The following is a 13,675-nucleotide window of genomic DNA, read 5'->3' as shown; positions in this document are numbered from 1 at the left end:
GTCCAGTGTCCAGCCTCATTCTGGATAGTGTTTATTTCCAGCAGCAATGAGATCTGCACCAAGGGAGCCTCGTGGGTGGGGTTGGCACTGCCTTGGCTATTGAGCCTCCAAGACTGACTCTGCCATCCCAGAGACTCTGTAAGTGCTTAAGAGTTTGCTTAAATTAACCAAGATAAGTTCTGTTTTTACAACTCTGCCCCATGGTGAATAACTAGTTGTCTTTATACTAAAGGAGCTCTGCAGCAATATTATCTGGTGCCAGCCCTCTTGCCCCCAACAATTACCTCCCAAGCAACTATACTCATAGAATGGTTTCAGTTCATCTGATGGTGTTTATTGGTAGCCTCTAGCTAGAGACACAGCCACTGTAGTGGCGAAGTGGTTGACTGAGCCCACAGCAGAACTTCCTAACTGATGTGCCAGACAAGTCAGAAGTATACCAAGATTCTGACCTCCTTGAGCCTTGGAGCACCCGGGCAGGACCTGGGGCAGCTAAAGTCCCAGGCCATGTCCCTTCTGGCTATAAACATCTCATCCACTAACCCCAGTGTGCACTACACATGTTTCTATGTGCACCACAATATAGAGAGGTTGGGGAGCCCTGTTCCTCACTGAGAATGAATATCGTGGCACGGCAGCCCAGGGTTATCTGCACAAAATGCCAGTATGATGGTCTCTCTTTTTTAAGTTTATTTATTTATTTTAGAGAGAGAAGGGGAGAAAGAGAGTGTGGAGGGGGAGGGGCAGAGAGCAAGGCAAAGAAAATCCCAAGCAAGCTCCATGCTGTCAGCGCAGAGCCCTACACCAGGCTCGAACTCACAACTGTGAGATCATGACCTGAGCCAAAATTAAGAGTCACACACCCAACCAACTGAGTTGCCTAGGTGCCCCAGTATGATGTCCTTTCTAAGCCATGCCTTGCTAACAACTTTCCCAATTTAAAGAATAAAATGAGACCTGCCAGTCATTTCTCCCTCTATGGAATAACAAGCAGAATTGAAAGAAATTGGCATGGCTAGGGGCAGTACAATGTTGCATCTCAGTCATTGATCACCATAGTAACCACCATGGTGTGACAAGCATTCTCTTCCATCAGACTAATTTTACATACGGGAAAAGTGAGGCACAGGATGTTTAGAACGGTTTCCTCAATGCATTCCAACCTCATACTTATCCCCACACTATTGCTGTTACAGTCAGGTTAAAGAATGGCTCCTACCACATCATATCAGTAAATTAAATGCCACTGAGTTTCCATAGCATTTTCCACTTCATTCTGCATTTAGAGAGAAAAAGCACACTGTTGACAGTACAAGTAATGGATTGTTCACTGCAGTAATTGCCCATTTCAGCAGACCCCAACCCAGGCAGTTGAGAGGCGTTTCATCAATGTTCTCATCTTGAGCCAAAGTCAGGCAGTTTAACAAAGGCTTAATTGCATTGGCCATAGCATCCAATATGATTTGTTCTGCTTGATTAATGTTATTCTTTTTTCCAAGGGCAGAGCTCTCCCTGTAAAGTGCCAGTGTCCACACAACCTCATATCAGTGTTTAGCAGGGGCAAGAGCCTTGTACAGCCATTTATTCATTAGCAAAAAAAACCAAAAAACAAAAAACAAAAACAAAAACAAAAAACCAACCAACCAACAAACAAAAAGATGAAAGAGAGGTAGATACATGCAAGGCACTCTGCTAGGCTCTGGGAGTACAGAGAAGAACCTATAGATCCTATTTTTACACCGAGTTAGAAGGGCAAGGAAACAAATTCTTTCCATAGAGTTTGAAAAGCACTGTAGTGGAGGTATCCAGAGGGTATTAAGAAAGCATGGGGGGAGATATGTAATTCAGACTGGGGAGGAAAATGAGAGAATGGAAAGTTTTCAAGAGGTGGTGATCCTGCCTTGATTCTTAAAGTACAAATAGGAACTATCTGAGCAGACAAAGCACAAATAGAATTCTAGCAAGGACAAAGACATGGCAATGAGAAATACCGGAGTTTCTATTTTGGGTAACTATTTGTTTTGATGTGACTAAAACAAAAGGCATGGAAGGAGAAGACTAGGGTGTTAGTGACATTTTCTCTGAGGAGGCAAAATTTAATTTTAGATCTTAAAGCTAGGTAGAGCTTAGCATGAAGCAGGGGGTGAGGTGAAGTGGAAGTGTGTGGAAGGACAAAGAAAGAGGATGAGTGCCTGTGGCACAGCTGAAAGGTAAGCAGAGGAAGATCATGGAGGTTCCTTTAGAACATGTCATGGAATTTCAGTTTTTATGCTAAGGCCATTGGGGCACATTAGAGGGTTTTAAATAATAGATAGAATCAAAGTTTTGTATCTAAAGGAGAAAGCTAAACTTCTGCTTATGACCGACCTAATGTAGTGAGGACAGGATTTGCCCTTCTACCAGAAACAATTTATAAGAACAACCGTTTGCAAGATGTCAGACATTGGAAACTCATCCATGATAATGGGACATGAGGTGTGCCCCAGCTTATTGCCTGGAGAGAAGTTCCAGACTGTGGCACAGGGAGTGGTAACAACATGGAGCCCAGAGGGCTTCCTGAAGTGAGGATGTGGAGTGAGAGTCTGGATGATGAAGGTGGTTGGAGTTTGAAGGTCAAAACCTAGAGAGGAGAGAGGGCTGCACAGGAAGAAAACCTCAAAGGATGCAGGGTGTGTCCTCTTGAGTAGTTTGCTGAGAAGTAATCAGCATATGCATGTGAAGAAACTATACAAAGCCAGGGAAACTATGAGAGCAAGGATCAGTGCTATCAGTGTCCAGCATTCACAAAGTACTGGAAATAGTGCCTGCTCCACAAGCCAGATGGAAAAACAGTTTGCGGGGCATTGAGTCGTCTATGCAGAAGGACCTTGCCTCAGTCCCTAGACTAAGCACTGCTCTAGTCCCACCCAACTAGTCTTAAAAGCAAACTCAAAAAGATCAAACTGTTTCCAATTAATTTAACAGTGTTGCAGGACTAAGATCAAGAGTATCTTTAAGACTGCAAAAATACCCAGCTCTCAACATAAAAATAACAACATCTGATACCAATAAAAAATTCTTAGGCACACAGATGGAAGTATGACCCACAATGACAAGATAAACCAATCAGAACTGACCCAGATATTAGAATTAGCAGAGATTAAAACAGATATTATAATTGCATTTATTATTATGTGCTCATAGATTATAACGTGCTCAGAAAATTAAGTAGACACTTAGAAGATATCTTAAAGACCCAAGTCAAACTTCTATATATAAAAACTACAGTGAGATCAAGAATACAGTGGATAAAATTAGTGGCAGATTAGACATTGCTGAAAAAAATATTAATGAACTTGAAGGTATAGCAATAAAAACATGAAAAATGAAAAACAAACATAAAAGAGAAACTTTAAAAATGAGCATCATAGAGCAGTGACAACTTCAAGTGGCTTTATGTATGTGTAATCTCCAAAGTAAAGGAGAAAGGGGTGAGATAGAAAGATTATTTGAAGAAATAAAAGATAAAATTATTCTAAATTTGATTTAAACTGCAAATTCACAGATCAAAGACAGCTGGTGGGCCTTGAGCACAAGAAACATGGGGAAAACTACACCAAGGAAAATGATAATCATATTGTTCAAAATCTGTGATAAAATCTTAAAAAGCAACAAGGGGAAAAAAAAGCTACATTACATAAAGTAGGAAAGAATAAGGATGACTGTATACTTCTTGTTGGGAACACTTAAGTGAGAAAATAGTGGAGTAACTGAAAGAAGTACTGAAAGAAATATATCTGCCAAGTTAGCATTCTATACCCAGGGGAGTTTCTTTCAAAATGAAAGCAAAATAATTATTCACACATAGTAAAGCTAAAAGATTTCATTACCAACAGACCCACACTATGACAAATGTTAGGCAAAATTCTTGAGGAAGAAGGAAAATGGTATCAGATGGAAATACAGTGAAGGGAGTGAATGTAGGAAGGGAGTGAAGGACACAAGAAATGGAAACTGTATATATAAATATATGTTTTTTCTCATTATTTAAATACCTTTAAACTATAACGGACTGTTTAAACAAAAATAAAAACAATGCAGTGAAGGATTTAAAACACATGTAAAAGTAAAATGTATAATGTTAAAGGTACCAGAATGGAGGAATATACTATTATACTAAACTATTATATACTATTATACTATGATAAGTATGTTTTTATACTATGTGTGAAGAGTTATGGAATCACTTGTAGGAAGACTATAATAAATTAAAGATGTAAGCAAGCACTAAATATCAAAACAGAGTTGCAGCAAATAAACTGACAAAGGAGGTAAAATGGAACCACAAAAACTTCCAATTAATTCAAAAGAAGACACAAAAAGAGAGGAAAAGAAATAAAGATGCATGGGTAAAATGGCAAACATGTAGTAAAGTGTAGGTTTAAACCTGATCATGTAAATAAATGTAAATGGTCTAAACAACTTTAAATAGAATGCAGAGATTGTCAAGTATTCTTTAAAAAAACAAAACAAAAACAAAACCTAACCATATGCTGTGAACAGAAAACATATTTTAATACTTAAATACATAAACACAAATAAGTAAAACAATAAAAAGTAAAAGGATCAAGAAAAACAGTTGACTTTCATTATTCACAGTAGCTATACTTTATAAATTTTCCATGGACACTCTATTAGTGAATCCTGAACCATTGCTCCTAAGTGAAATGCATATATGTGTGTATATCTCACAAAGATTATAATCTTAAATATTTTTAAAAAGTCATTCTGGTAGATTCTCTTTATTTTACAAAAGAGAAAATCAGGTTCAGAGGAGAACTGCCTGAGGCCACCCCACTAACAGGTGATAAGCAGGATTCAAACATGTCCAGTTAGTCCCAGGGCCAGAGCTTCTTGCACTGCACTGCCCTGCTCCCTCCCATCTCTGTCCCTGGGCAGAGCCTCATCCTGTTGCACTTCAGCAGGGAAAATGTGACTCAAAATTTTTGCTAGTATATGCATGTCTGCAAATGACTACAAAAGCACCACAGGTACTGATTTGGGGGTTACAAATCAATTTTAGCTGGTAGATGAATTTGCACATATAGCATCTATGAATAATGAGATCTATGTACCATGCTAATACTACTAAAAATAAGTCTGAAATGGTTATATTAATATCATGGTAGAATTTATAACAAAGAATATTATTACTAAAATAAAAGGCAATTGCATAATGATAAAGGGGTCAGTTCATTAAGAGGACTAAGTGCTTATGTCCAAATAACAGAACTTGAGAATGTATAAGCAATTACTGATAAAGATGCAAGGAGAAATAGACAAATCTGCAATTATAGTCAGAGATTTCAATACTTCCCTTGATAATTGACAGAACAAGTAGACAATATTGGTAGGAATACAGAACACTATAGCAAGTTATAACCAACTTGACTTAATTGACATTTATGGAGTACTACACTAACAACAGCCAAACACACATTCTTTTCAAGTGCACACAGAATATTTACCAAGATGTACCACATTCTGGGCCATAATATTTAAATCTCTAAATTTAAAAGAATTCAGGTTTCATAATACATTCCCTGACCAAAATACAGATGAATTAGAAATTAAAAACACAAAGATATCCCCAAATATTTGAAACTAAATGGCACACTTAAAAGTAACCCATGGATGAAAGAAGAAATCAAAAGTGATATTGGAAAACATTTTGAAATGAATGAAAATGAAAACACAGCATATCAAAATTTGTGGAATGCCACTAAAGCAGTACTTAAGAGAAAATTTGTAGCACTAAACACCTATGTTAGGAAAAAAAAATATCTCAAATCAATCTCCTCAGTTTTACTTTAAGAAACTAGAATAAAAAGAGCAAAGAAACCGTAAAAGAACCAGAAATAATCAGTGTGGAAATAAATGAAATAGAAAATGGAAAAACAGTTGAGAAAGTCAATGAAACAAAATTTGGTTCATTGAAAAGATCAGTAATAAAACTGGTAAATATCTAGCCAGAGGGATAAAGAATAAAGAGAGGATACACAGATTATCAATACCAGGAATAATAGAAGTCACATCACTCCAGATTTTACGGAATAATAAAGGCTTATAAAAAATTATGCCAATAAACTCAACAAATTAGACAAAATGGATAAATTTCTTAAAAAACATAAATTAACAAACTTAAAAAAGTAAATGACCTTAATGGGACTGTATTTATTAAAGAAATTGAGTTAGTTAAAAACTTTCCACAAAGAAATCTCCAGGCCTTAGTAGCTTCATTGTTAAGTTATGTCTAATTGTTAAGGGAAAAAATACAATTCATTCTATGGAAACTTCCAGAAAATTGAAAAGAAGGGAGAACATTTCCTAACTTTTTCTATAAGGCCAACTTTACCCTCATACCCAAATCAGACAAAGACATTAAAAGAAAATAAAACTACAGACCAATATCACTCATAAATATAGATGTAAAAACACTAAATAAAATTTAAGCAATCAAATAGATAATGTATCAGGACCAAGTAGAGTTTCTCCTAGGAATTCAAGTTTTTATTAACATTTAATGATCAATATAATTTACTGTATTTAACAAACTAAAGAATAAAAATAACATGGTCAGTTTAATAGATGTGGGTTTTTTTTTTAAATCTAATGCTCATTCCTGATTAAAAACTGTCAGAAAATGAGAAAATAGAACTGAGCTTCTTGACCTGGCAAAGGGTATCCATGAAAACCATAGCTAACCTCAGACTTAATGGTGAGAGACTAAAAACTTTCCCTCTGAGATCAAGATTAAACAAGGATATCCACTCTTGTCATTTCTATTCAATATTGTACTGTATGTTCTAGTCAGAGCAGTTAGTCAAGACAAAACTATAAAAAGCATGTAGATCAGAAAGAAGGGAGAAAATTATGTCTATTTGCTGATAACATGATCTTGTATATAGAAAACCCTGGGGAACCCACACTCACACAAAAAGCTTTCTTTAGAGCTAATAAATTAGTTCAGCAAGGTTCCAGGAAACAAGATTAATATACAAAAATCAATTTTATTTTTACATAGTGCCAGTGAATAATTGCAAATTGATGTTTTAAAAAATGACAGCAATTTTAATAACATGAAAAATATAAATTAGTTAGGGATACATCTGATAAGAGAAGAGGACATCCTATCTGCTGAAAACTACCAAATATTGCTGAAAGAAATTGAATAAGACTGAAATAAGCAGAGAAATATACTTCATTTATGAGTGAGAGGACTTAATTTGTCAAAGTAATTATTCTTCAAAAATTTGACCTATAGATTCAATGGAATACTAATCATGATCTCACTCAACTTTTTTGTAGAAATTGGTAATCTGTTTCTCAAATTCACACAGGCATACAAAGGACCTAGAATAGCCAAAACAGCCTTGAAAAGAACAACAAAGTTGGAAGGCCACACTGATTTCAAGACATATTATAAAACAATAGTAACCAAGTTAGTGTGATACTGGTATAAAAGTAAGCCACTAGATCATTGGATACTTTTTTCTGAAAACAGAAAAGTGTCCATTAAATTTGCTGCCAGGTGGAGTCATAATTGATCTTGTTCAGATAATATTTGATGGAATGAAGGTAAGAAACCATATTTTAGTAGACTGAGAAGTGAATGAAGGACTCCTGGATAGTATAGGAGAGTGAGTTCATGTGGAAATCCCCTATTCTCTCTGTTTTAAACACAGAAATGGGTTTTTTAATTTTTTACAAATGAACTTTATGGATCTAAACAAAATGGAACACACAATATTAAGTGGGATTGAAGCATTGGCTAACTGGAGTGAAAAGCAGGCAGTGTTGGCTAACTTTCAACTCCTGCAGGAGAAAATAGACAGGAAGTCCCTGGTGAGTGAGTATCAGGGGATCAGAGCTAGGTGCAATTGTTTGAACAGCTACAGTCTCTTCTTCGAGAATGGTTACTACTGAGCTACTCTCTGGGGTATGGGAGAGAATAGAGAGTGCTACTTGGGCATGGAGCTGAGTTTGGCTCTGGCCTGAAGACAAGATCTGCACCATTCCTACAGGACCAGAGTTCAAACCATCCTGTTACAGCTGGTTCTGAGGGGAAGGTCCCAGAGTACCATTCAGAAGCTTCAGACTGAGGAAAAAATAGCAATAAGACTGTCATACACAAGACGAGTGTGCATACTGAAGTCTCAAAGCACAGGGGGAACACTAACGCATAAAAGATAGCCAATAAACTGAAGAAATGGGAGAGAAGTGAGAAAGAAATCTGAAAAAGTCTTTGATATCAGTATATTTAAGATCCTCTAAAAGGAAAAATAAAGAATAACATCTAACCATCCCCCCCCAAAAAAAACAAAGAAAAAACAGGGTGTATGAAGGGGAGAAATTAGATGGATAGCTATGAATCTGAAACTGATGAATATGAAAAAAAACTTGAAATTTTGGAAAGGGAAAAAATATATATTTAAAATACAAAATCCTTATAGGTGACATAATTTCTAGACTGGACACAGTCAAAGATGGATAGTAGTGACACTAGAACACAGAGCAGAGACGAAAACTTCCATGACAGCAAATACAAATCACACAAAGAAATGAGTAAAAGTAAGAAAGAACAAGTGTAGACACAGTCAAAGATGGAATTAGTGACACTGGAAGGCATACATGGGAATTTATCCAGAACACAAAGCAGAGATGAAAACTGCCATGAGAGCAAATACAGATCATGCAAAGAAATGAGTGAAAAGTAAGAACCAAAGCAGACACTATTCAAGGACACTAGGTATAAAGAAAAACAGGAAAAGGAGGTACTGGCTAGTAGAAGGACTATTTTTGAAATTAGAGCTGTAACTTGCTTATTAAATTACAGGAGGAAAGTTAATAAATTTAATACAAGCAAGAAGGGGATGAGCCAGGAGAAAGGACTGAGATGAGCATGAATGGGTAGACCTGTTGGGACCATATATCCTTGAGATTAGAAGGCGAGGTGGGTATAGATGTGGATGAGTTGAGAGAGAGGCTGGCCTGAAGTTTGGGGAGTTGCCAGTGTTCTATTTCATCCATGAAGTTGGAAATGATAAACTTGAGAATAAGAAATGGACAATGTTGATGGTAAGATAGGTCATTTATTCATTCAACTACTCTTTTTAAATCACCTACAGGATGACATAGCAGTGAACTGAGTGAGGCCCAATGGGATTTAGGCACTCCAGAATTGCTGGAGCCTGCCAAAGCTTTAAAGAGGAGAGGCAAAGACTAACGGAGATTGTGCAATAATAGCATTTTCTCAAGCTGCTTGCCTCTGTTGTACAGGTTGCTTTGACATTGCTAACTAGTAGGATGACTAGAGAGATAGCAGTCTAGGTCAGTCTGAGGTTGGGTGACACAGGGTGGGTAAAATTGAGGTTAAATCCCACTGATCATGAATGAAACCCTACTTTCTTCCATGAGCCAGTGTGATGAGTCATGCTCCTCTTTCTCATGGAGTTGTTTTTTTTTTCTTCTCCAGTGGTTCAATTCTGTGAAATCTGTAGAGATGTTTTAGCTGAGGTTCTCTTTTCTCAAAAACTTGTTCATTCATTTAAGAAATTTATCAAGCATCTACTGCATTCTGGGCACCAATCCAGCTGTTTGGAAAATATCAGTGAACTACACAGCAAATGTCCCACCTTCGTGAAGCTTACCTTGTAGTGGGGGGAGACAGGCAATGGGCAGTGAACACATAATGAAGAGTGCATCATACAAACTGTTAAGAGCAGATAGTGCCATGGGAGGAAAGGGAAATTAAAGCAGGGGAAGTGGGTCTGGGATCACAGAGTGGCAGCCTGCACTTTTTGTTGGGTTGGCAAGGACAGGTTTCCATGGGAAGGCGGTGTCTGAGGTGATCAGAAGCAGCCCGAAGCAACCAAGGGGCCATATGGCTCTCTGGGGGAGAAGAGAGTGGTATATACAGCAGTCTCTGAGGTGACAGAGAGCCTGTGTTGGGGGGAGCAACCAGGAGGCTGGAGTGGCTGAGAAGAGGAACAAGGGAGAGAACTGGGAAGGGTGTCAAAGAGATTGCCTGGCAGACAGGCTTAGAACTTTCTGGAACACCCTGTCCTCTTACATTGGGTTTGGCAGGGCAATGTGGCAGGCATGTGGAAGCAAGCCAGAGGTGGAGGGGAGTTGTGTGGGACTTGGTAGAAGAATCTAGAGCAGCCCCTGCAGTCTTTCGGGCCCAAGTGATTGTTCTTTCCTCGCCAAGCCACCACTTCTCATTCCAAGGCCAGGGGGCTGGGGTGAAGGAGAGTTCAGACAGCTGGGGAGAGGCAGACAAATGGCCCCAGGAGCATTGTCCAAGTCACGGGTTACCTCGGGCTGATTAAGTGACCCCAGTGGCTTCATCGATCTGCATAGTTACCTAAGTTGGTCTTTTGAAATGTGGGGCCATGTTGAATGAGGATTTAAACCCACTCCAAACCCTGAATACTTTTAAAACCATAAATCAGTCTTTATATATTTTACCTCCTAGAAACAGAGGACACGGTGAGAGTCCTCTGGGATCTCCCGGTGAAGAACCCGGGATCACATAATCAGATCTCACCCACTTTTCCCACGCAGTGCTGTCAGAAGGAAGAGGCCTGTCTTGCATGTGGAGGGCTGTCATTTGTCGAGCTGAGTTACTTCATATGCCAGGGAAGCGCTGTTAGGATTTATGAGTAGATTATCTATTCAAGGCATATTTGGGCACTGAGAATATTGTTTTATCGCATGTGTTTTTTCATGTTGCTAAAACCATGAATGCCACGAATTCTGATGGTAGAAAATAAGGACAGTGTGATGTGTAATTGTTCTCTGGGCAACAGTGCAAAAATGACTGAATCTGACTTGCATGATGTTGCATGGGACCCATGGTGAGAAGTGGTATTGGCTGCCACAACCTGTGTCTCCCTTTGGATCACCAGCCCAGCCCACAAGTCACCGTTCCTCTGGTGTGGCTCATTCTGTCCTCTTGTAGGTTTCTTCTGTAATTAGTAAGGAGACAGTTCTTCAAAATCACTAGCACAGGCTACAGCAGGATTAATTTTAATTTGGTGTTGTGTTTAGAAGGAACTTTATGTTTTCAAATGGCAAAGTTTTACAAATGTTATGCCTTTAGACCCCTAACATCCTTAAGAGGCATTTTTGCTGGCAGTAGGGGGCAGATTTGTCATTGTGTGGTTCCTCATGTGTGAATCTATAAACTGTTGCTTCCATGTGTAGGCAAGGCAACAAGCTCAGGCAGATTGAAGGGGGCAGAGTGATGGTTCTCCCCAAGGCTGCAGCTGCCTTTCTGATGTGCCTGTCACCAGCTAAAGCTGCCTCACACACTTGGCTGTAGCTCAGCCAAGTCAAGTACCAAGTGTGCACAAAAGACTGGGTTATAGTTCTGGGGTGGAGATGAATCAGAATTGTGCTCTTGGCAATGATCACCTTACATGCAGTGGTGTCTAAGAGTTCTGGGGCATCTTGGGGCTTCTTCAGGATTCTGTCATGCTTTACTTTCACGAACATTTTAACAAGGGCATTTTAAAAAAACCTTCTGAGTGTCTTAGTTCATCGCAGCAGAGAAAACCATGTAGATGGCTTTATAGGAGACTGGAAACATGCCCATGCTTGTGGCAACCTTGGAAAAGATGTTCTCACTCCTCCTGCAGGCAGGCTGTTTTGTGCCATGGCAGGGCTTTGGGAAGATGGGATGTGTTTTCCCCATTGCTCAGCCTTAGTCTCTCTACCCGTGGAGTGTGGCCAGGTCTGGAGAGACCACAGAGAGAGGCGGTGGGCCCTGGGAAGACGAGCCCAAGGAAAGAGTCTGCTGCGATTGCATTGCAGTTGCAAACTAACCTTCCAACCCCACTCTCTTTCCAATCCCGTGCTCCAGCTGCCCACTCCTCAGCCCAGGCTCAGGACCGACCAACGGCCACCGTGTCACCCCTGCGCACCCAGAACTCCCCGTCCCGCCTGCCCACCGCCAGCCTCAGGCCCCACTCCGTGGTGTCCCCACAGCACATCCACCAGCCCCAGGTGCAGACGGTCATCGGGGCCCAGTGCCCCCGGCCGGCCATCCCGCTTACATCTGCAGCGTCAGCCGTCACACCTCCCAATGTCAATGCTGCCAACCTCAACGGGGAGGCTGGAGGGGGGCCTGTCAGTGGCCTGTCGACATCCAGCCCCACCAACACAGGATGCAGACCAGATGAGAAAAAAAATGAGAAGGTAAGTGGCCCATCATGGGCAAGCCCTGGCCATGGCCCAGCTGGTTATTGTAGCTCTTTGGCACCAGACACCAATGACATTTTGTAAAATGAAGGCTTGAATTAGGGCGCCAGGTTCCTGCCCTCGGATGCATCAGGCCTATGACAGAGATGGAGGTCATACCAGCAGAGCAGCTGTCCTTGGAGTGGAATTCAGGCTGGCCTCAGGTTCTGGTAGGACTGACACAGGCCCAACTATAGAAAAGACATCACTTCCTCAAGATGCCTTTGCTCTATCTGTTGGAAAATCACTGTAATATATTCATTTTGTTAGAACAAGATATTTATTGCCAAGTACCAGGTTATTATTATATTAAATATACAAATCTACTTATGTGCACTGTGAACAGCACCCCCTCCCTTCAACGTATGATCCCTATGCAATCCACAGCCTGTTCAACCACATGGGACAGACTTGTTTTCTACGGAGAAACAAGAGGGGGATGCTGGTCTCATAGTTGGTGTAGACAGCATTTTCAGCTATTTTAAAAAAAATTTTTAATGTTTATTTTGGGGGGGTGGGAGGAGGGCAGGAGGGAGAAGCAGAGAGAGAGGGAGACAGAATGAAAATCAGTCTCCAGGCTCTGAGCTGTCAGCACAGAGTCTGATGCAGGACTTGTACCCATGGGCCAAAGTCAGACGCCCAATCAACTGAGCCACCCAGGTGTCCCTCAGCTATTCTTTTAACTGTGAAGAATATTGAGCTTATTTCACAAAAGAAATCCAAGTCCAATGAGCTTGCTGTTGCTACCCAGCTAGACACTGGATTAACCAAGATTAGAATCCAGATTTCAAATCAGTGCTGCCTGACGAAACTATAAATCAAGTCACATATCTAATTTAAAATCTTCTAGTGGCCAATAAAATTGAAAGGCAAAATTCATTTTAATGGTATGATCTATTAAAGCCAATATCCAAAAATATTATCATTTCAACATGTAATTTATACTAAAAGATTTTTGATGAGGTATTTGCCATTTTTCACATTCAGTTTTTGAAATCCAGTGAGACATCTCCAGTGCTTATGGGCCACTGCACTGCCCATTGCTGTATTAGACAGTTCAGACCCACACCTTCACCTGGGAACTATTCTCTTCATTGGCCTTGCTGTATGAATGATTTATTCTCATTCCCTCTTGGCTTCACCACATTGTGTAGTTCTTTTAAAAACCTTTCTATATAAAACTAGTCTTTTGACTAGAGTGTGCTTGCCAGGGTTTTGGTGAGCCCCACAACACTAGAGGGTATATTCAAGGCAAGGACAGCCTTTCCTGTCCTTTGGGGACAGTACCAAAACCAGTGTTGACTGTCCAGTCCACATGCCCAGGGTGCCCCAAAGGCATGCCCACCAGCTCACCTGCCATGTTTGGCAGGAGCCCGGATACCTCTCAGATATG

The 13,675-nt window shown here is 40.0% G+C and overlaps 1 protein-coding gene across 3 annotated transcripts in view; it reads left to right on the top strand.

Annotated features, from left to right (window-relative positions):
- SH3RF3 (SH3 domain containing ring finger 3) overlaps window positions 1–13,675 on the top strand; it is a 366,639-nt gene that overhangs the window by 298,881 nt on the left and 54,083 nt on the right. For 2 of the 3 annotated variants that reach the window (XM_027069408.2, XM_053200338.1), the window contains exon 8: window positions 11,906–12,240. The exons of the other annotated variant lie outside the window; for it this stretch is intronic. In XM_027069408.2, coding sequence (XP_026925209.1) covers window positions 11,906–12,240 — 335 coding nt within the window. The remainder of the gene's footprint in view (window positions 1–11,905; window positions 12,241–13,675) is intronic. 3 annotated transcript variants of the gene reach the window in all.

This window comes from Acinonyx jubatus, chromosome A3, assembly GCF_027475565.1.
Source record: "Acinonyx jubatus isolate Ajub_Pintada_27869175 chromosome A3, VMU_Ajub_asm_v1.0, whole genome shotgun sequence".
NCBI classification, from domain to species: domain Eukaryota; kingdom Metazoa; phylum Chordata; class Mammalia; order Carnivora; family Felidae; genus Acinonyx; species Acinonyx jubatus.
Note: the sequence above shows the minus strand (reverse complement) of the source record. Positions and strands in the feature narration are given on the sequence as shown.